The sequence below is a fragment of the Poecilia reticulata genome, linkage group LG22 (assembly GCF_000633615.1).
Source record: "Poecilia reticulata strain Guanapo linkage group LG22, Guppy_female_1.0+MT, whole genome shotgun sequence".
NCBI lineage: Eukaryota > Metazoa > Chordata > Actinopteri > Cyprinodontiformes > Poeciliidae > Poecilia > Poecilia reticulata.
Window position 1 is genome coordinate 18,266,221 of NC_024352.1, and position 21,441 is coordinate 18,287,661.

At 40.4% G+C, this 21,441-nt stretch overlaps 1 protein-coding gene across 4 annotated transcripts; it reads left to right on the forward strand.

Moving 5' to 3' along the window:
• Nucleotides 1–512: 512 nt before the first annotated feature.
• On the forward strand, nucleotides 513–20,580 carry ttc7b (tetratricopeptide repeat domain 7B). Of its 4 annotated transcripts, XM_017302470.1 has the most exons (23): nucleotides 513–730; nucleotides 2,666–2,820; nucleotides 2,907–2,982; nucleotides 5,599–5,691; nucleotides 5,953–6,110; nucleotides 6,444–6,565; nucleotides 7,161–7,239; nucleotides 7,776–7,951; nucleotides 8,051–8,114; nucleotides 8,196–8,333; nucleotides 8,441–8,629; nucleotides 8,733–8,850; nucleotides 9,108–9,165; nucleotides 9,327–9,399; nucleotides 9,540–9,700; nucleotides 9,788–9,904; nucleotides 9,990–10,087; nucleotides 11,405–11,683; nucleotides 12,921–12,971; nucleotides 15,927–16,067; nucleotides 17,161–17,363; nucleotides 19,075–19,148; nucleotides 19,445–20,580. In XM_017302470.1, exons 1-23 carry the CDS (start codon nucleotides 610–612, stop codon nucleotides 19,590–19,592), a joined length of 2,892 nt encoding a protein of 963 aa, XP_017157959.1. In that variant the 5' UTR covers nucleotides 513–609; the 3' UTR covers nucleotides 19,593–20,580. The 4 variants fall into 4 exon arrangements, with proteins under 4 accessions (XP_017157959.1, XP_017157960.1, XP_017157962.1 ...); XM_017302471.1 differs by lacking the exon at nucleotides 12,921–12,971; XM_017302473.1 differs by lacking the exon at nucleotides 11,405–11,683 and having other exon boundaries at nucleotides 515–730.
• Nucleotides 20,581–21,441: the final 861 nt, after the last annotated feature.

The following is a 21,441-nucleotide window of genomic DNA, read 5'->3' on the forward strand; positions in this document are numbered from 1 at the left end:
TGTTTGTGCACGCAACATTGGCCAATTAAGTTCTGAATCTGTAATTTTATAAATAATAATAATAATAATAATAATAATAATAATAATAATAATAATAATAAAAAGTTGCACTACTGTAATTATATTTTAGAAATATGTATATAATATCTGATTATCATGGTGTAATATGTAATCCCTTTTTGATATTTTAAAACACTTTTCCATTTATCGAGTAACTGATCATGTAAATGTGTTTCTTGGTCAATCTTGACCAAGAAACCAGACTCTGATTCTGATTCTAATAAAAATAACTATTATGAAACTATTTGAACCTAGGTAGCATACACTGGAGTAAAACGAAGAAAAATATTTATCAATACATCGTTGAAGGTGACACAGACACCACGTATTCGGTTGATAAATAAGTCTGCAGTCAGCTTCCGCTTAAATTGTAGAATTACACCCTTTGACCGCTAGGTGTCACTGTTTTATCGCTTTATTTTCCTTCACCGGAAGCCTGCATGTTATACTTAGGTGTGAGCTTGACGGTTGTTCCAGCTGGAGGGAGAGAGAGGGAGCCTGTTGTGGTGTTTCTGACCGAGTCCAGTCCCCCCCCCTCAGTCACGAAACATGACGGCGAAGAAGTCTGGATCACGACTGGAGACCGAGATAGAGCGCTGCCGCTCGGAGGGCCAGTGGGACAAGATACCGGAGCTGGTTCGGCAGCTGCCGGCGAAACTTATATCCAACGGTAAGAAGCTCGTCCCGCAGCGGTAGCATTATTCATCAGGCCTCTCTTCCCCCGGCCTGGGTCTTTCCTACTTCCTGACAGCAACATCTCATAACACAGGATGTTTTGCACTCCGTTTTGATTAGAGGCAATGAAATGGTTAGAACTAAAGATAAATAAAAAAAAAATCAGAAATTATGTTTCCACTTTTGGTTGATTTCCACTACCACACCTTGAATTTTAGGATATGACCTGGTCTGGATCACCACTGTCCATTCAAACATGTTCCTCTTTAGCTTTTTTCTGGTTGTGTGACATGCTCATCCTGTATGACAAATAATTTAGCCAAGAAAGCTAAAGTGAAATAAGACAAATAATGTTTTTTCTCCTGCTCCACATCCGTCACTAAATTGATTGATTCTGGATGCTAGCAGGTTTCAACACTTTGTGCTTGTTTTTAGTTTTGCTTATCATCTTTCGTTGGGGTTAATTAGAGCCGAACCATTCAGAAAAATGCTTTAATGAACTCCGCGTCGTAAGGTTTGCTCTGTGGAGCGACATCGTTTGCCGAAACAAAAAATTAGATTTTCTTTCACTGACCTCTGTCTGCTAACTGTAAAAGGAAGCGCTATGGTGACGTATCGTAATGTTAATATTGCCATACTGATAGTGTTGTTTGCAAGCCATCTATTCAGCATGCAGAGAACTGTAGAAAAGCCCTTAACGACTTGAATAAGAACATTACAGATTTGCACAAGTTTGGAAAGTACTTTGGAGCCACTTATGAACAAATTTTGATTCTGGTTATATGAATATATTCTTATTTAGAGATGATGAAATCCAAGCTGTTTGGCCAATCTGAAGGTTTCAGGTGGATTAGACCTTGTGTGGATTATAATAAATCAACAGTACATTTAAATTTGTGCATCAAAGTCTTGATTTTTCGAAATTATTTCCATTTGTTTCAGAGAACATCTTTACTGCGTACAACCATCACCATCTGCAATAACTCTTGAATTAAATGAGTCACAACAATATATCATTTCCCTTTTTGGATCACTTAAGTATTTTTAACTTTGAATGTTCTAGCATTCGTGCTCATGAGGAGGGGATGGGAAATTCTGGCAACAGCTGTGAACTTTTACAATCTGCTCTAGCAAAAGCTTAATCTGGCAAAAAGATGAAGGAGAACTCCATTAACAGGAAAGCATCAGTCAGTCTCTGCTAACAGATCTCCATCCCTCTGTGTCACTTTACTGTGAAATGGTTCATGTTTTTCAGCACCTGAAACATCAGTTCTGATACCGACTTCCACAAATTAAAGGGTAGCATTTAAAACAGGATCTGCTAAAGTAAGGTGGCCAATAGAGTCGTACTGTTCCAGTAAACGGAGACCTGCAAAGTACTACTTTGGATATTTTCTCTTCTTTATTGTAAGAAGATTTACACATTCTTCTATAAAATGTGTCATTATGTTGCAGACTAAAACCAAGCTCTTGACAGAAGTCTAGTCTGTGTTATGGCGGAGTCTAGACTTGCTGATTGTTTTTATTTTTAATTTTTTTGAGTAATGCTCACTGTTATGGAAATAAACTCGATCCACTGGAGCTTTGAGCACTGGTTTGTGACTAGGATCAGAACTTGGATTAGGGACTGCTTTGGCTTTTCTTGGTACCTAATTCGTCCTGGTATTTGTGTTGTTTCTGTGTTGCTTGTTAAAGTTCAGAATTTTTTCTATCCTGTTAAATGGAGACCACAGACAGGGGCATATTCATTTAAAAATTTATAATTTTGGATAAAATTGTCCAATTTATGTTTGTTTTTTTCTTTTTGGTATCGTATTTGGTGCTTACACTCCTGTTTTTTTTTCTCCTCTGAAGTGAGCAACATGTCATTTTTTTTTAATTCTTTGCTAGTTGCTGTCGTTCTTAAAATGCTTTGCCTTTCTGTGTGTAGATGATTTAGGTGAGTTGCTGTTGGGAGAATCCAAGCTCCAGACGTACTTGAAAGAAAATCCCATCAAACAGGGTTCGAGCCCCCGAGGCACACGGGCCACACTGGTGGAGGTCAGGAAGCATCTTACGGCTGCTCTGGACCGAAGAAACCTCAAGGTAAACTCTGAAAGGAGCACCTGATGCATCGCTGACTGGATGACTTCTTGTACAAATATAACTCTTTCCATGTAACTTGTCTTCAGGCCGATTACCTCCAGGAAGCCAGCCTACTGATGGCCAAAATCTGTTATATTGAAGGAGAATACAGTAATGCTTTAGGTAATCTTTTTCTTTTTTTTTTATTTGATACTTTCTTACTTTAAATGCTGCTGGACTTAAAAATGTGTCGCTTTTTTACTCTTGATTAATTTGTTTCTAAAGATTTAGCAGGTGAATCTGTCAGGTCCTGTCTCAGGTCTTTGCTGGATGCTGTTTATTAGCATCTCATCATATTTTATATATATATATATATATATATCTATCTCTAAATATTTGGATGTTTGCAACAGCTATTTCAGTTTGATATATCTAATAATTGATATACACAGTAATATTTCAGTATTGAAATTAGGTTTATTGGACTAACGGAAAATGTGCAGTATGCATTAACACAAAATTTGACGGATGCAAAAAATATGGGCACCTCAACAGAAAAGGGACATTAATATTTAGTAGATCCTCCTTTTGCAAAAATAACAGCCTCTAGTCGCTTCCTGTAGCTTTTAATGAGTTCCTAGATCCTGGATGAAGGTATTTTTGACCATTCCTCTTTACAAAACAATTCCAGTTCAGTTAAGTTTGATGGTCACCGAGCATGGACAGCCTGCTTCAAATCACCCCATAGATGTTCCAGTCTGGGGACTGGATGGCCATTCCAGAACATTGTAATTGTTCCTCTGCATGAATGCCTGAGTAGATTTGGAGCGGTGTTTTGGATCATTGTCTTGCTGAAATATCCATCCCCGGCGTAACTTCAACTTTGTAACTGATTCTTGAACATTATTCTCAAGAATCTGTTGATATTGAGTGGAATCCATGCGACCTTCAACTTTRACAAGATTCCCAGTGCCGGCATTGGCCACACGGTCCCAAAGCATGATGGAACCTCCACCAAATTTTACAGTGGCTGGCAAGTGTTTTTCTTGGAAAGCTGTGTTTTTTTTGCCGCCATGCATAACGGCTTTTTTTTATGACCAAACAACTAAATCTTTGTTTCATCAGTCCACAGGACCTTATTCCAAAATGAAGCTGGCTTGTCCAAATGTGCTTTTGCATATCTCAAAACGGCTCTGTTTGTGGCGTGCTTGCAGAAACGGCTTCTTTCGCATCACTCTCCCATACAGTTCCTGTATGGGAGAGTGCACCTTGTGCAAAGTGCGCTGAATTGTTGAACGATGCACAGAGACACCATCTGCAGCAAGATGATGCTGCAGGTCTTTGGAGGTGATCTGTGGGTTGTCATTGACTGTTCTCACCATTCTTCTTCTCTGCCTCGCTGATATTTTTCTTGACCTGCCACTTCTGGGCTTAACAAGAACTGTCMCAGTGGTCTTCCATTTCCTTAATATGTTCCTCACAGTGGAAACTGACAGCTGAAATCTCAGATAACTTTTTGTATCCTTCCCCTAAACAACTATGTTGAACAATCTTTGTTTTCAGATCATTTGAGAGTTGTTTTGAGGTGCCCATGATGCCGCTCTTCAGAGGAGATTCAAATAGGAGAACAACTTGGATTTGGCCACCTTAAATACCTTTTCTCATGATTGGCTACACCTGGCTATGAAGTTCAAAGATTACTGAGGTTACCAAACCAATTTTGCGTTTTAGTAAGTCAGTGAAAAGTAGTTAGGAGTATTCAAATCAATGAAATGATGAGGGGACCCAAATTTTTACACCTGTCAAATTTTGTTTTAATGTATATTGCACATTTTCTGTTAGTACAATAAACCTCATTTCAATACTGAAATATTACTGTGTGTCCATCAGTTATTAGATATATCAAATTGAAGTAGCTGTTGCAATCACCCAAATATTTAGAAATAAAAATGATTAAGATTAACAGGGGTGCCCAAACTTTTTCATATGACTGTGTCTATATATATATATATATATATATATATATATATATATAACCTTTCAGAGCAGCTGAAAAACTGTTCAGAGATGCTAATCATTTCCCACATTCTAAATCAAAAGGCTCTATGAATATAGGCCAGATACATTATTATTATTTTTTATTTTAACAGAAGTGCAGTTTTTAATATTTAATATTAGTTCGCACTAGTAGAAAATGATGTGGTGGAGATATTATCATTAAGGATTTCAATGATAGCATCAGCTTTGATAAATACAAATTTTCCTTGATGGAAACATGAAAGCGTGGAAGGGTGAATAATATAAAAATAGATGGATGGATGCATGTACGGAAGGGTTAATGGGATGATGGATAATGGAAAAAATGACTGATCTACTGATGGAAACAAAGGTGCATGGATAAATAATGGAAAAACGAATGAACGGAGGGATAAATAAATTACGATAACGAAAAAATGGATAGGTGTCATGATCGGTGGGTTTGGAATAGAAAATCTGAGGGGAAGATGGATTGAAAAAAGAATGGAGAAACAAAAAGGGAAACGAGTACAAGTTTTAGACAAGAGAATAGGGAATAAAGTGAGAAAATATGAATATTATTCTACAGTCCGACACTCACTCCTACTTCTCCAGACCTGAAAATACCTAAAACAAAATCCACCTTTTTCCAGATTACGTAAGAACCCAGTGTGTTGACCATGAAGACTTCAATACAAACGTTTGGCCTCTTTGAAGAGATGATTCTCGTTCTAATAGACGTTCACAGTCCAAGGACTGAACAGAGAACTTCTGCTTTTCCAGATTACTACAGCCAGGTGAACCTGGACGACCTGCAGCTGACTGGAGCTCCTGTGTACAGACTGTCTATGATAGCAGAGGCCTACGCCACCAAAGGTAAACACAGACACACTTGGGAGTCATTTGTAACCTCACAACCTTCTAAACATCCACTTCCACATCTCAAGTCCAATCTCCACTAATCTCTGTAGCAATGCTTTTTATCTCCACACGGGGGCAGCGCAGTATCTCTCAACTCAACCAAATTAAGCTGATATGTTAAAATATTAAAACTATATTTTGAGGCGTGATGCAATTAAGCTTACTGAAGCTTCTGTCACGTTTTGTTTCCTTTTCCGTTTCTCTGATCTCTCCCAGGCTTGTGTCTAGAGAAGATCCCGGATTCCTCTCCCTCTCTGTCGAACTCCGGCTCTCCGTCGACCAATCGGAGCCCGACAGCACGGGAGCAGGAAATCATCACCTGCTATGAAAAGTCCGGAGACATTGCTTTGCTGTACCTGCAGGAAGCGGAGAAGGTTTGTGTTTGAGGGGGAGAAGCTAGAACACGAACACTCACCAGATACTTCTAGAGCCAGGAAATGTTGTGCCATCCTTGTGGGAGTGTGATGATTACACTGGCAGTGAGCGAGTTTGATAAATGTGCTTCTGCTCATGATGGCCAGCTGACAAACAGAGCCGTCTTTATAGACAGAACAGTAGGAAACCAACAGATATATGAAGCTATAGAAAGGTCCTCTCTGCTAGTTTCTATTGATTTGGACGAAAATCAAGCATAACTTTCTCTAATTTTGCCTTAACAGTTTCCTTACTTTTGTTGTTCTGTTGTGTTTCTGTTTCTGTTTCTGTAGGCATTATCAGCAGGCATTCAGAACCGCAGCCCGAAACCAGGACCGGCGACTCAGGATCTGGAGCTGGGCTACTTCCTGGAGACGGGCCTGCAGAGGGCCCACGTCATTCACTTCCAGAACGGGTAAGATACACGATTGGAGAAAAGGGAAGGGTAGATATTAACGCAAGTTTACTGTGGGTCCTGGAAAAAAAAAAACAAGAATAGAAACATACTGCTGACATTCAGAAAAGCTTTTACATTGTTGTTGAAGACCAGTCACTTGGCAGAAATCGCACTCTTTTTTTCTTCTTTTTTTTTCTTTTGCAGTTGTGATCTGACAAAGCTGTTAACAGGTTGATATATGCAGTGCAGTGTGAATAGGACTTTACAGCTTTGAGGTTTTCTCACACTTATGTGGTTTTAGGATCAGAAAGGTTGAATTACATTTAGTCTGGCAACAGCTGGTGAAGCTTCCTGCTCAGAGAAAGTAGAGAGTGGCATGAGGTTTTTATTTATAGGGTTGTTTTTGTTCCGTCTCTTTTGGTCCATCTGTCTATTTATTTGTCAGTCCACCCCTATATTGGTTTGTCCGTCCATCAGTCAGTGAAAGGAATCTTAAAAGATCACTATTAAATTCTCAAGTTGGTTGGTAATATGATTTTAGCTGTAAAAAGGAAATATTTTCTTCTTTTAAAATTGGCAAAACATGACTTCTTTTTTTTTTTTTTTTGTGCAGAAACCTGACGCGGGGTGTGGGCAGATTTCGGGAGATTCTTCGGGCTGTTGAAACCAGAACCACCCAGAACCTTCGCATGGTGAGAGTTCATTGGGGATGATATCTGTCTGTCTGTCAGATTTTTTTTTTCTCAGCTTCTAATTCCAAAAATCGTAAATAATTTGCATATAGTTGGATGAGTTTGTGTTTGACAGCCTTTCAGATTTGAGAAGAATAATTACTACTTAAATGTAGGCCTGTCACGATAACAATAGTAATGCTGTTATGAGACCTTTTTCTAGTAATATACTGATAATGGCATAATAATGCAAGTTCTCAAAGAGTAATAAACTTTCATTTTGTACAGAACACTCTGCACCTTAACTGGAAGTATCCAAAATAAAAAACACAATGGCCTCAAAAAAACATCAATTCTCAGAATGTAAAATTTCAAGCTTATTTTAATTTATCATCATCATTAATGGCTTATTGCGACATGATTATTTTAATCTTAAAATTTTCGTGCAGGACTTTGCTGATTTATTCTGTTTGCCATTTAAGTTGAACAGCACACAAATCAGCACACTCATGCTGTTTTGCTGCCCTTTTTAGTCTGTAATTTCGTCGTTTGTGCAGACGATAGCCCGACAGCTCGCAGAGATCCTGCTCCGAGGAATGTGTGAACAGAGCTACTGGTCTCCTCTGGAAGATCCTCCGTCAGTGTCACCCCTGGATAATCCCACGCAGCAAGGGCATACCTACCGCAAGAACTACACCCTGAGCCGACCCCCACGAGTGTACTCCGGAGAGAAGTATGACATTTTTTATAACATTTGTTGCTACGGATTCAAAACGGTCTCTCTGTTCTTCTCATCTCTGTCTGTCTTCATCTCTCTCTTGGTGCATTTCAGTTTGTTTTGTCCTCAGGAGAACACAGAGGAAGCTCTGCTGCTGCTGCTGATCAGTGAGTCTATGGTGAGATAGAGTCACACTTTTAAAACATTGTCAGATTTTGTGCAGATTTTACTTATTTATCTTTGCTTGTTTTCGTGCCAGGCCAACCGGGATGCTGTCCTGAGCAGGATCCCTGAGCACAACAACGACCGGATCATCAGCCTGCAGTCTGCCTCCGTGGTGTACGATCTGCTGACCATAGCGCTGGGCAGGAGGGGGCAGTATGAGATGCTGTCGGAGGTAAAATAAAACCACACAAGCCACACATTACCTGCACTCCTGAAATTAATGTTTCCAAGTAGACCGACAAATTCTGAGAAAACGGGCCGTGTTGCTGCCGTCCCCAGTGCTTGGAGAGAGCCATGAAGTTCGCTTTTGAGGAGTTCCATTTGTGGTACCAGCTCGCCTTGTCGCTAATGGCTGCCGGCAAATCCGCCCGCGCTGTCAAGGTTCTGAAGGAGTGCATCCGTCTGAAGCCTGATGACCCCACCATCCCACTGCTGGCCGTTAAACTGTGCATTGGTCCACTGCACTGGGTGAGAAGCACACAGCTCTTCCCAGAAGTGAAAGCAAAGCTTCACTTTTACAGTGTTTCTCTTTTGTGGTTTTGTCTTACATCTTAATACGCTGATATTTCAGTTGGACGAAGGGGAGAAGTTTGCAAAGATGGTGATTGACATGGGAGAGAAGGCAGCGGAGTTCAAAGCCAAAGGTCACTTGGCCGTCGGCCTGGTTTACAGCCTCAAAGCCACTGATGGCAAGTCTGCTTACTAATTTAAACCCGATCTCAGCCACACAACATATTCCATACTCTCATCATTCATTCCCTTCACGAAGCTGAAAAAAACTCTGGGAACGTCAGAGAAACGAATGTCTGTGCACTTAGGAGATTGTAACAGATTGACAAGTCAGGCAGAAAAACACCCCACCAAGTGTTTGTGCTTTTCTCTTATGTGTGTGTAATTGTGGTTGTCATATCTACAGCTTTTATTTTGTGTGTTTGCATCTCTTCAGCATCGCTGCGGAGCACGCAGGAGGACTACCAGAGGAAAGCTTTGTCGGCCTTTCAGAGGTATGAATGTGTTTCTTAAAAATACTTTAGAATTAAGTCCAAGTATTGAACTGTCCTGCTCTATTAAAGTAAACAGATTTATCTCTGAAATCTTGAAGTTACTGATGTCATTTTTGATTGAACATGTCTGAGCACAAAATGTTTTTGTTTTTCATCTGCAGAGCTCAGAGCATGTCTCCCACTGACCATCTGGCAGCTTTTTATTTGGCGCTGCAGCTTGCCATTTCCAGACAGGTAACGCCAACAAACTAAAAATCAAAAACCGAAGCATTCAAAACACAAGAAAAAGATTTACTTCCCCTTCAGGTCCACAAGGTTGTGCTTTATGTTAACTCTAGTGAAGACCTGTAGCATGTGTGCGTGTGTGTGTGTAGATCCCCGAGGCGTTAGGGTATGTTCGACAGGCGCTGCAGCTACAAGGAGACGACGTCCACTCCCTCCACCTGCTGGCCCTGCTTCTGTCTGCCCAGAAACATTACCATGACGCCCTCAACATCATAGAGATGGCCCTGTCCGAGTATCCCGAGAACTTCAAGTGAGCGAAACATTCCCCAAACAGCATTTCTCGTCTGTCTAACGGAGTGGCAGACCCTCCTGAGCTGATGGTGTCTGTGCCGTGTAGTCTGCTGTATACGAAGGTGAAGCTGGAGGCCATGTGTAGAGGACCGGAGGAAGCGCTGCTCACCTGCAAACACATGCTCCAGATCTGGAAGAGCTTCTACAACCTCACCAACCCTAGGTACACACGCCAGTGCAACAGAAGTGTGACTATTACAGAAACCGAATGCCTGTTTGTCTTGACTGATGGGTTTTGTGGTTGGCAGCGATTCAGGGCGTGGCAGCAGCCTGTTGGACAGGGCCATACCAGACAGACGACAGCTCAATGCCATGACGCTGCCTGACTTCAGTGACCCTGACGCTGGTAGGCACAGACACACACACACACACACACACCTGCTGTAAAGGGCTCCTGGATCTTCCTGCTATCACAGTGCCTTGAAAAATGCTCCTGCTTTTTTTATTATTATTATTTGGGTTTCTTCTGATGGACTGACACAAAGTAGTGCAGAACTGTGAAGTTATGAGAAGAAGTGTACTTTACTTTAAAATGTTTTCATAATTAAAATCTGAAAAGTGTGTCATACATATAAGCTCATCCCTCTGAGTCAATACTCTACCGCCTTTGACTACAACTGGGAGTCTTTTACAGCCTAGTCAGTTTGGATGGAAACCTTTTGTGAAAATGGATTTTTAAAATGTCTCCATTGATTCTCAGTTGGTCTGGACTTTGACTAGGATATTTTCACCACATGAACATGCGTCAATCTAAAACCATCCCATCGTAGCTCTGGTTGGATGTTTGTGGTTGTTGTCCTGAAGTTCCTTTCATATATTGAGTCTTTTGTAGAACCAACTGCTTTTGTTGAAACATTTTTCCTGTATTTAACGGGTTTTTTTTTCATCCTTCTCTCAGCTCCAACTGCATCACCTGTCCCTGCGAAACAATGTTTCACTGTGGGGATGGTTTATGATGCAGTGTTAGTTTTCTGGCACTGGCAGCGCTTTGCATGCAGGTCAAAAAGTTACATTTCGAACTCATCTGACCAGAGTGCCTTCTTCTGCATATCTGCTGTGTCCCTGCATGCAGATATGCACAGACACAGCTCTGTTAGCAAACTGCTAACTGATTGTGGTATTTTCTCTGCTATTTAATGTCAGATTTGTAGAGGATGAGATGGGCTGAACTGAACTTTGAAAGCTTTGCGATATTGTTTTATAGCCTCATCCCTGACCGGCCTGGTATGTCCCAGTCTTCATGACGCTGCTTGTTCACTAACGTTCCCCAAAAAGTCGTTGAGGCTGTTGCAGGACAGTGGCATTTATACTGAGATAAAATTACACACACATGTATTCAATTTACTTATTAGGTGGCATCTAATAACAACAACAGGTTGAGCTGGAGTTTATTTTGGGGTATGAAGGTAAAGACAGCTTTTTACAAATGCATGCTGCACCTTTCGGATTACTTGTAAAATATTTTTAAAACGTTGTACCTCTTTCTTTTCTCTTCTCAGTGATGCACTATTTTTGTTGGTTTATCAAGCCACAATAAAATAGGCTGAAGTTTGTTTTTATAATGTGTTTTAAGGAGTATGAAAACCTATCACCTGCCTGCTCTTTTCTATTTCGTCATTGCTTCGTTAATGATTCTTTTTCTGTTTTATTTCCTCTGTTTTAGTCTCAGGTTCTTCCTCCTCCCTCTCTGGTTCTGAGCCAATCTCTCCCACCTCCCCGTCCACCGTCTCCTCCCTCTCCTCTCCGCTGCCCTCCCCTTCATCGCCGCTCTACATTTTCCAGCCTCCTCCCATTCTCACTCCAACCAGAAACCCAACCGGTCTCTCCCCTCTCCCGTCTCCTCCCCCTTCCCGTCCCCGTCCTCTTCTTCCTCCTCCACCCACCAAGACCAGGACTCACTCGTTTTGCAACCACATTGTTCTGCAGCAGCTTTCCAACTGTAGTGAGCCTTCGTGTACACCCTGTCTGTAGCATGGTGTGCAGAGTGACCTGAAAAGACACAGTTTGGTTGTAGAACTGCGTAGAGTTGGAGTGTTAACTTGTAGCTGTTTGTTAAGGAAAGATGACAGCATGCTAATCATAATCATGGCAGGAATATTGGCTGAGGAGAGCACTCAGCCAAGTGTTTAATCTGGCATTAAATTCTTACCTAACTGATCAGGTCTCAGTTTATGCAAATAAACACTTAGTAACATCACACAGACAATATTTTAAAATATTAAGTTGCAGAAACTCAAGGGGACATTTTTGAGGTGTGCGTGTATGAAGCTGTAGATTATAATCCAATGGCAGAGATTATTTACAATAGCGAAAATAAAATATGTGCTAATTTTACCTAGGGCTTTAATGATTAATTGTGATCTATTGATTATTAAAATAATTGTCAGCCAATTTAGCAACTGAATAATCGTTAACAGGAGCATACAGAAATTTAAAAAGGCCATTTGTATAAAGAACGCCACCATCAGAGCAGTAACTTTGTAAAAACGGTACAAAAATACATTTCATGTAAGATTTTAAAAAAAAAGCCTTCTTTGTATGATCATTCAAGAGGAACCATTCAAACTGGCGTATTTTACTCAGATCTAGATTCTTTCTTCATGCAAGTAAAATTAGATGGATAAAAAGATAAAGACTGAAAACTTTAGAAATTAAAGTTTTCAGTCTTTATAAGTAAGTATTTCAAATGCCTCTTATAGATGTATTGAAGGAAATGTTTTTTTTCCCCTGCTGTGTTTACTGCTCTGCATCTTCTTTTCCTTTTTATATTTTTGTTGTTTCAGACGCCACTTTGATCCTTTCCTCACTCCCCTCCAAACTCATCTTGTCTGTTAATGTCATCATTTGTGTGTGAATGTGTGTGTTTTAATTTAGTTGGGAAGCCAGAAAAAAAACAAAACAACAAAAAAAAAAAAAAACATGAAGCGCTCACGAGGAATGAACCAAAATAAAAAAAGGTTTGGCAGTAAATTAATTCAAATTTATGGCTACTTTTAAAGTGTTAATTTGACCAAATAGGATGAATTACCTGACTTTGTGTGTGTGGTCATGTGGTTCTTGAGCTTCCTGTGAAAAATGAAAACCTTATGCTCTTTATTTCTTCTCTGTTCCTTCCTTTTTTCAATCATTAACAAATGGCTGTTTTTTTTCTCCCATCCTTCCGTTTTTGTTTTTCCAAGGCGGCCCTCAGGACGCTAACACTCTTGGTTTTCCCTCCATGTTTTCTGTTTGTAAGTAGCCATGTAACCTTCACCGTATCTCTTTTATTTCATCCATTATCTTTATTTATTTTTTTTCCTACCTCCCCTCTTTTGTCCTGGTAAGGTTGAGATTCATTTATTCAAGGAGGAATGTCCACAAAACTTTCACTCTCTCATTCAGGTTGTCGAAGATAATTAGTACTGGATTCAATTAGATTATTATGATTATTTTATAAACCAATCAGTCGGATATATTTATCAATCTGACATGAATTCTTTAGTTTCCTAGAGAATGAGCACCATCAGTGTAAAAAAAGGGGAGTTTGATTTATTTCCCAGTGCTGTGATTTATGTGCAATCAAAGACGTGATTAAAAATGGGTAAAATCGCCGTGAGATCCAAATTTTAAGTCTACGTCTATTGTTCATCAAACTAAGATATGTAGTGAAAAATTAACCAAACACAATAAAAAATGAAAATGGTCACTAATGTTTTACGGTTTAGTCTCTGATACTTCACCAGATTTTTGTGAAAAACTCGTCTGAAAAGATCCTTGCTTAATCTGTTTTCTATGTATTCTTAATCAAAACGGAGAGGATTTAGTGTTTTTTCTTGTTATTTATTCAGAGTAACGGTGAATTTGCCTCTCTGGTGTCCGGCTGAAAACATCAGGCTCTTGCTCACCGGATCTGTGGGACTTTCAGTCAGCCTCACTGGGTTCAGCTGATCAGGCCGTTTCCTCATGGAATCCGCACATCTTGATGATTAGTGCCCGACTTTAGAGGCGTCTGTTATCCGGGATGTTGCTCCAATTAGGAAGCGACAAACGGGAAGTGATGTGTGGGATGCTGTTGTGACAACCCTTTAAAAACTTTTTATAAAGGGAGCTAGAGATATTTTCATGCAAAGTACTGAAAAATCTCTCGAAATACCTTTAAAAATGAAAATCACCATCATAACCATTTTTAACTTTAACCTTAAAATTCATAATGGTTACAAGAAGGCATATCGTGTAAAATAGAAAAAAATAGCTTTTTTTGTCCCACAGAGGGGGAATACAGTCATCATAAATCAGAAAATAAAGGTACAAAATGATTCAAAGCATCTAGCTTTCTTATTTGAGCAAAAATACTTAAGAATACTTGAGAAATAAGTGGGTTTTAAAGTAGTTTACTGTGATAACGGAGCAGAAACTAGATTTTTTCCGGCATTTGTTTCCTCCTTAAGGACAGGAAAGGGCAACAAATCATCATTGACTTCTGGAAGGAGAAGACGAGACCACTTCCTGTTCCTGAGCTAAATCATTAGTCACATTCGGCTATGATATGAACATATCACTACGATACTCGTTTCCAAGAAGCTTGCTCACAAACACGTGGATTGTCCCGCCTGATGTGCCGCAAATAAACTAAAGACAAACCTCACAAGAGCAAACGGGAAACAAAGACCGTGTTTTAGAGGATGCGTACGTCTGACGTCCAACCTGTTTAATAGAACAGCTTTAACTAAATGTCATTTGAGTAAATAAAATTAGCTTCTCGCCTGCATGAGTGGAAAGCACAGGGCTGCTTCCAGGCTCGGATCAAGGCAGAAACGGACTGAAACTGCCAGCTAATATGAAAATACGTTGGCAAAAACTGTGAAACGCCAAGACAGGGAAAATGATGCTGCAAAAAAGTTTCGGGGCGCTAACTCGCGTCACATTTTAAAGTTATAAGACTTTTAAATGCTCCAATTGGTTTTCTGACCTAAATGTATTTAGCTCCCCTGTCCCTGATGAAGGATATATCCCCACAGCATGACGCTGCCACCACCATGTCTTACTGTGTGCTGAGAGAGATGTGAGGTGTTTTTTTTTTTTTTTAAAAAGCTCATTTGGTCTCATTTGACCAAATCTTCAACAAAAAGTTTGTTTTCCATACATGACCTCTGGGACTTTTTTTTTTTTTCCCCAGCAATGGTTTTCATTTTTCTTCTATTGAGCCCGGATTTGTTGAGAGCATGACTGATGGTTGTCCTGCCAACCGATTCTCTGCAGCTCCTCCAGAGTAATCTTGGGCCTCTTGGCTGCTTCTGTGGTGAATGCAGACTTGCCATCTCAGTTTAGTTACCGTGTCTTGGCAGGTCTATTCTCTTTAATTTAAAAAAAAAAAATGCTCCATGAGGTTCAACTGTTGTATAATCCAACCTTCTCAGAAAATGTTCCTTTGTCTTTATGATTCTGTTTGTTCAATAACTTTCTCGGAGTAAAAGCAGCTGAAACTTTTCTGTTGTTTGTGTAGAAACAAACTCGTTCACATTTATGCTCTACATTGTGTTGGTCTATCACTTAAAATCTCAGTGAAGATCATTTAGTTCTTTGCTTTCAACGTGACATGATGTGCTGCAGAGCAGAGTGTAAGTGACTACTTTCCAAAACGGCATCTGCAAACAGGATTCCCAGCTCGTGTTTGTGTCGAGCAAATTAAACTTCCTTTTGTCATTTCCCCAAAATCCTCTTATCAGCACTTCTCTTTTCCTTTTTTGAAGCTTAAAATAAACTCTTTAATCTCCATCTCTGCCATCTCTCTCGTATGAGTGGGTGTTCTGGCTAAAATCAGAAAATTAAAAATATAGACTACAGTGTAGACTGACATCAACGTAGACTGTAAAGAGCCTGGATGTTTGTTTTTTTAGCTGCTAAGCAGCAGTGTGTTGTAGTTTTGTGCACGATGTTTTTTTTTTTTTTAACTCACTTATGCAGCACCGTAACAGTGTGGCATGGTGTGTACTGCATATCTGTGTGAGCTTCTTCACTGCGACAGAACACACACTTTCAGCTCCTCATTGCGTTTCTGCAGGTGTGGTCAGTGAGTTCTGCTCTTGGCCGCCTCACTAAAAGTCATTTTCTGCTTAGCTGCTTCTCAGCTGTCAGTCGGTAGGTTTTGGCAGCTGTTTTCGTGTGTTTTAACAAAGCGATGGATTTTTTTTTTCCTCACCCTGCAGGCTCGGTGCACGCTACGTCCATAGCAGCCAGCCGGGTGGAGCAGGCTCTGTCGGAGGTGGCCTCTTCCCTGCAGAGCAGCGCCCCCAAACATGGACCCCCGCACCCCTGGCTGACCCTGGCTCAGATCTGGCTTCATGCAGGTCTGCTTCCACACGTTGATTTTACGTGAACTCTTATTGCAGCGACATTTCCTTGAAAAAAGGTTTCCTCAACCCGTAGTTGTCACTGAATACAGATTGTGACTTGGAGCATTCCTTTATGGTAAAATAGAGACAAATATTTCATGTTTCTCCCAGGACAAACCAACCATAGATGACTGGATGGATGTAAGATTTAACAATTTTGTTTATGGTGACAAAGTTAGGTGGACTATTTGAAACTCGGATCAAATTTTCTTTTCAGAGACGGAGCTTAATAAAACGACCCTGATAATCTACTCTTATAACACTCGCCCTTTATCATTATTTTATTTTATGTTCTCAGTTTGTGTATTTTTAATTGTATTTCTGGCTATTTAATTTTTGGAAATAGAGTTGTGAAGTTCTCTTATTTTATCCTTTCTTCTTAAGTATGCAATTGGCATTATGATTGGTAAAATGTACTTACGTGGGAATCAATACAGATAAAAAAAAAAAGCACTGCTCATAACCTAGATGGTAACATCCTGGTTACAAGCAGCTGAAAAGGGATTCATCTGCACTTTGAACTTGCTTCCTCCTACTTACTCCAGCAGCCGTGGCGAGCGTGCTGCCGTCGGCTCTTTCTGATTGGATATCGGATCTCCCTCTCTCTGTGTGCCGGGGCCCTGATTCTTTCTCTCTGCACCGGCTACAGACATTTGCAGAGCAGAATGTAAACAGAAGCAGACGGCTCCCATAAATACACACTGACACACCAACAGAGGCGGTTTGTGTTGCTGTTTATCTGCCCGGCTGCTTCCTCTCGTCGGGCGGTCATTTCCAGCTTGGCGACACAACTAATGTAATCAGCCAATTAGGGGGCAGATAGAGGGACCGTTCATTTCCTCCCTCCTGCCCTGCCGATATCGCTCAGTCTTCATCATCGAAGTAATGAAGGCTTCAGATCGCACGCCTCTGTTTGCGTCGCTTTTGAGACCGCAGCTCCATAGATTCCGTTTTGATATCCATTTTGGCGTGGCTTTTACTCCAATAAGTGCCGCTTTCTGGCAGTCTGCAACCTTTCCCCTCTCTCTGTATCTGTTTTCTCCCACAGCTGAGGTGTACATCGGCATGTCGAAACCTGCAGAGGCCACGGCGTGCACCCAGGAGGCCGCCAACCTGTCCCCCACCTCCCACAACATGATGTACATGAGGGGCCAGATAGCCGAGCTGAGGGGCAACATAGACGAAGCCAAACGATGGTACGAAGAAGCCCTGTCCATCAACCCGACTCATGTCAAAACCATGCAGAGACTGGTAAGATACCAACACACCTGCTGTGTTTCTGTGCAAAACTCTTGAAGCAGCCTTCAGCTCTATGGATTTTACTCCAAATAAGTCATTTTCATTTTTTTTTTAAGGTAATCCAGACCTTTTCTTTTTCTGTTTTTTCTTCTTTTTTTTCCCTCTCATTGAAGCAACACATATTCACAGTCAGTTTACTGCCCTGAGCAAATCAGCCTACATCAGTGCGGAATTAGTGTCTTAAATTAGATACCCGTGGCTGTTTATTTCTTCTTGATGCATGCAACGCTCAGCGTAAATGTTTCCAACAAAGGTCTTGTGTTTGCATGATTGCTAAACAAGTCTAAACTAAGCAGGACAAATTCCTGGAGAAATTGCCTTCGACTTGATCAGACTTCCTGTCCCTCGCCTCTTCACAGCTGCTGAAGAAGCTCAAACTTTCCAAATGTGTCTAAATGATTCAGATATGTAGAAAATGCGTCTTGTTACAAAATCTCCTTGAACTGACAGTGATTCTTTGTGGTAGAAACAAAAATAAAAGCCTGGCAAAAAAAAAAAAAAAGAAAGATTTTCTCTTTTGAAACTTTTGAATTTTCTAAGAGGACTTTTGTGTTCAAAACCAACATGGTTTTGAACACAAATCAGGAATAAACTTTGCACAACCATTTACTCAAAAATGCATGCAGTATAATTTGGTTATGTTAACATGCATAACTCAAAAGTGGTAAACAAAAATATAAATGCAGTTGTAAAAGTACTGCAGGTAAAAAGTACAATTTGAAATTGATAAGAAAAACATTTTTTGTTCATGTATGTGGGGATGTTTTTTAACACCTGTGTGGGCCTGGCACTGTGGTTAAAAGTGTGAACCACCTCTTTCGCTTTAAGGCTGTCATATATTGCAACATGATAACAGTGGTCTGGTTTTTACTGGGTTCCTTACATTAGTTGAGTCTAATCTCGGGAGTACAACAAATTCCACACTTTTGTTTAACAATAGATTTTGTCAAACAAGATGGTACTGAATTGGAAAAGCTATGAGTGAAAAACCAAGTACACTTCAGCATCCAGCTGCTTTTAGAACCACATTTAGCAGCAGTAACTCAGTAATTTGCTGTCTGACTTCATCAGCCTCTCGCATCATTTTAATAGGATTTCACATCAGTCTTTTTTTAAAGCGACGCTTTGGTCCATTGGAATTTGTAAACCCTGGTTTCTGCGCCGCTCCAATAAGGCCGTAGAAGCCAAATCTGGGCGTGGTCCGACTTTGGTCCTTGACTCTAGTTCCAGTGCAAGCCCAGATCATTGTCCCTCCACCACCCTTGCTTCTCGGTTGGGTTGAGGAATTTTGGTTTCCTCCAAAATGAACACCATTCCTGAAGTCAACATTACAAAAATGCCAGTACCATATTCTCTTTTTAGAGGGAAAAACACATTTTCTTGGCATCGTCTCATAATAATTTATACTTTTTCCGTCTATTACTAACAGTGCTGTCATGAACATGAACATTCAGAATAAAGCATTCAAAGTCTGAAACAGCTTTTGTATGTCTAAAGCTAAATTTACTTCTGCTGGTGCAATTGTTTGACACCCTAAATACTTTCCTGATTATGTGTAAAAATGCTTTCATGGCTGTCTTGATCAAAATCACTGAAATGACAAAACAATTTTATTGGTTATTATAAATAATGATTAAGTGGTGATGTTTATGGGTCTCCTCAGGGTCTGATTCTGCACCAGCTGCAGCGCTACAGTCTGTCTGAGAAAGTCCTAAGGGATGCTGTGCAGGTCAACAGGTATGGTTTTTATCACAACTCTTTAGATTTACTTTACCCCTGTAATCTTTTATTTTCTTATTTCTTAAAGACATGTCGCCACCTTCCTAAAATAATGGCCTATGTCCTTTTTTTGCCTAAAGTAATTTTTTTGTTTTTTTGGTTGGTTGCCTAAAACATCTTTTGGCAAACAAACGACTCAGGCCATTATTTTAGGAAGGCGATAATATGCTTGTTTTAGCAAGTTTCCTTCCCTCCCCCACACCCCCCTCATTTACATTTAATCAGTGAAAACAATTTGCCTCTTGCCTCGTCAGCACTTCTCATGACGTGTGGAACAGTCTGGGCGAGGTGCTGCAGGCTCAGGGGAATGCCGCTGCCGCCACCGAGTGTTTCCTCACCGCCTTGGAGCTGGAGGCCAGCAGCCCCATCCTGCCGTTCACCATCATTCCCCGAGCGCTATGAGACGCGGCGCAGTCCCAAACCTGCTCCGTACACACACACACACACACACGACTGCATGCAAACAGCTGTGCAGCCATTTCTCACACCTTGTACATAATGCAAATAACAGTATTTTCCTCTGCTGACCGTGTGTGTGCATGCATGTGTGTGTGCATGTGTGTTGGTGCTGAAGCGTTTGTTTCAGTCTGTGCATGCACCTCTGTGTATGCGGTGCCAACACGTTTCCTGCGTCTTGTCCGTGCGCCTTTGTTGTTGTTGTAAATACGATGATGTTTGCATTCAGAAGCCTAAGATTTTTGTTTACATTTTTATTTAGTCCAAAGAAACACACAGGTTTGTTCAAAATCCGATTACTGCCAGGAAAATACTTTTATTTACGTTTGCTTTAAGAGCCAAACATTCTTGCTAAAACAACAAAATTCACCTGTTGCTGTTAAGCCAGAGAGGATTTCTGTTACTGTATGGCTGGATAATCCACTGGAGACATGATCATAAGCTCAATCAGTCAATAAATGCCAAAAAACCTGGATGGATTTACGCAGACGACAGGATGTTTTAGCATTTTGTAGCAGTTTTGTCACAACGAAGCATGCTTTATTTAGTTTACAGAATATCCTCATATGCACAGTTCAAACACTGTTACTGACAAATGTTTAGCAGGAATCTGTTACAAATTACTTGTCCAAAATCAGGTTTTCTGTGTAAATCCATCCACCTCGTTTGTGTCTTTGCATCCAGTCACAGCCAGGTTATTTTATTTTTATTTTTTATTATTATTATAAATACAAAGAGTTATTGCTGTATATTTGATGAACCCTTGTGTTTTATTATTTTAGAGAGTAAATTATGATTATACAGAGCGATGCTGTGGGAGGAAAGCGAGAAAGAGGAACGGGTTCGATGTGATCAGTCAGTGAGTCGTTTTTGCTGTAAATCATTGACTGAAATTAGAATAATAACAATAATAAAGATCCTCGGTAAACAAAGACCTCTGCAAAGCTGTGTGTGGTGTTCTCTTTGGGCATGACCCCGGGGCTAGTGGTGTCCTTTACTCTCTCAGGTGTGTCCTGCTTTGTCCCAGAGGATCACGGCGCGGACAGGTTTTGTCCTGGAGTGTCAGGAAGCCACGGCCCCCTGCTGCCCTGAGGTCTCCAACCGAGTCTCGCATGTCACCAGCAGTTAGTCTCCCAGGAAGGTCATCGATGTGGCCCTCAGTAAAACTGGAAATGCGTAGACCATAAAAAAGATCACTACATAAGGAGATTTAAGCCTTTTTTTCCATTTTTGACCTAACGGGTTAAAGTAGCACCCTGGAACTGCTAATTAAATGCACACTGTTAACTAGAGTATAACCACCTCTATAAAAAATAAGCAGGAGTGCATCACACAATACCAAGGAGAAATACGTAATCTAGCTGTGGTTATGAGCATATTACCAAAATCCATCATTCTACAGAAAGATTATCCACAAGGATTGGATGTTAAATTCACCCCATGGTCAGGGAGATGTAAATAGAGCTCCACTCTTAGATGCTACAGTCTCAACAGAACACCTCATTGCAACTGTGAAGCATGGTGGTGGAGAGGTGATGATGTGGGCTTGGCCTAAACCAGTTCATCAACCCAGCAGCAAGCCTACCAAAAAAACATCCAGCCAAAAAGAAGAATTAAGATGTTGCAGTGCTCTGGTCACCTCTTATGAAAATAAGAAATGAACGATACAAATCTCAACTTGTAATAGTAAACAGAATGAATTTACATTTCACTTTTTTAGCCATACTGACTGGAGTCACATCTTCATAAACCTGTTTCCAGATTAGCAGTCAAGTAAGAGCAAAGAGAAACTGGA

Coding starts and splice junctions, on each gene's coding strand:
- ttc7b (XM_017302470.1), top strand. CDS start 610: ATGACGGCGAAGAAGTCTGGATCACGACTGGAGACCGAGATAGAGCGC. Junction 9,905..9,989: donor TACAACCTCACCAACCCTAG/GTACACACGCCA, acceptor TGTGGTTGGCAG/CGATTCAGGGCGTGGCAGCA. Junction 16,068..17,160: donor TCAGATCTGGCTTCATGCAG/GTCTGCTTCCAC, acceptor TTTCTCCCACAG/CTGAGGTGTACATCGGCATG.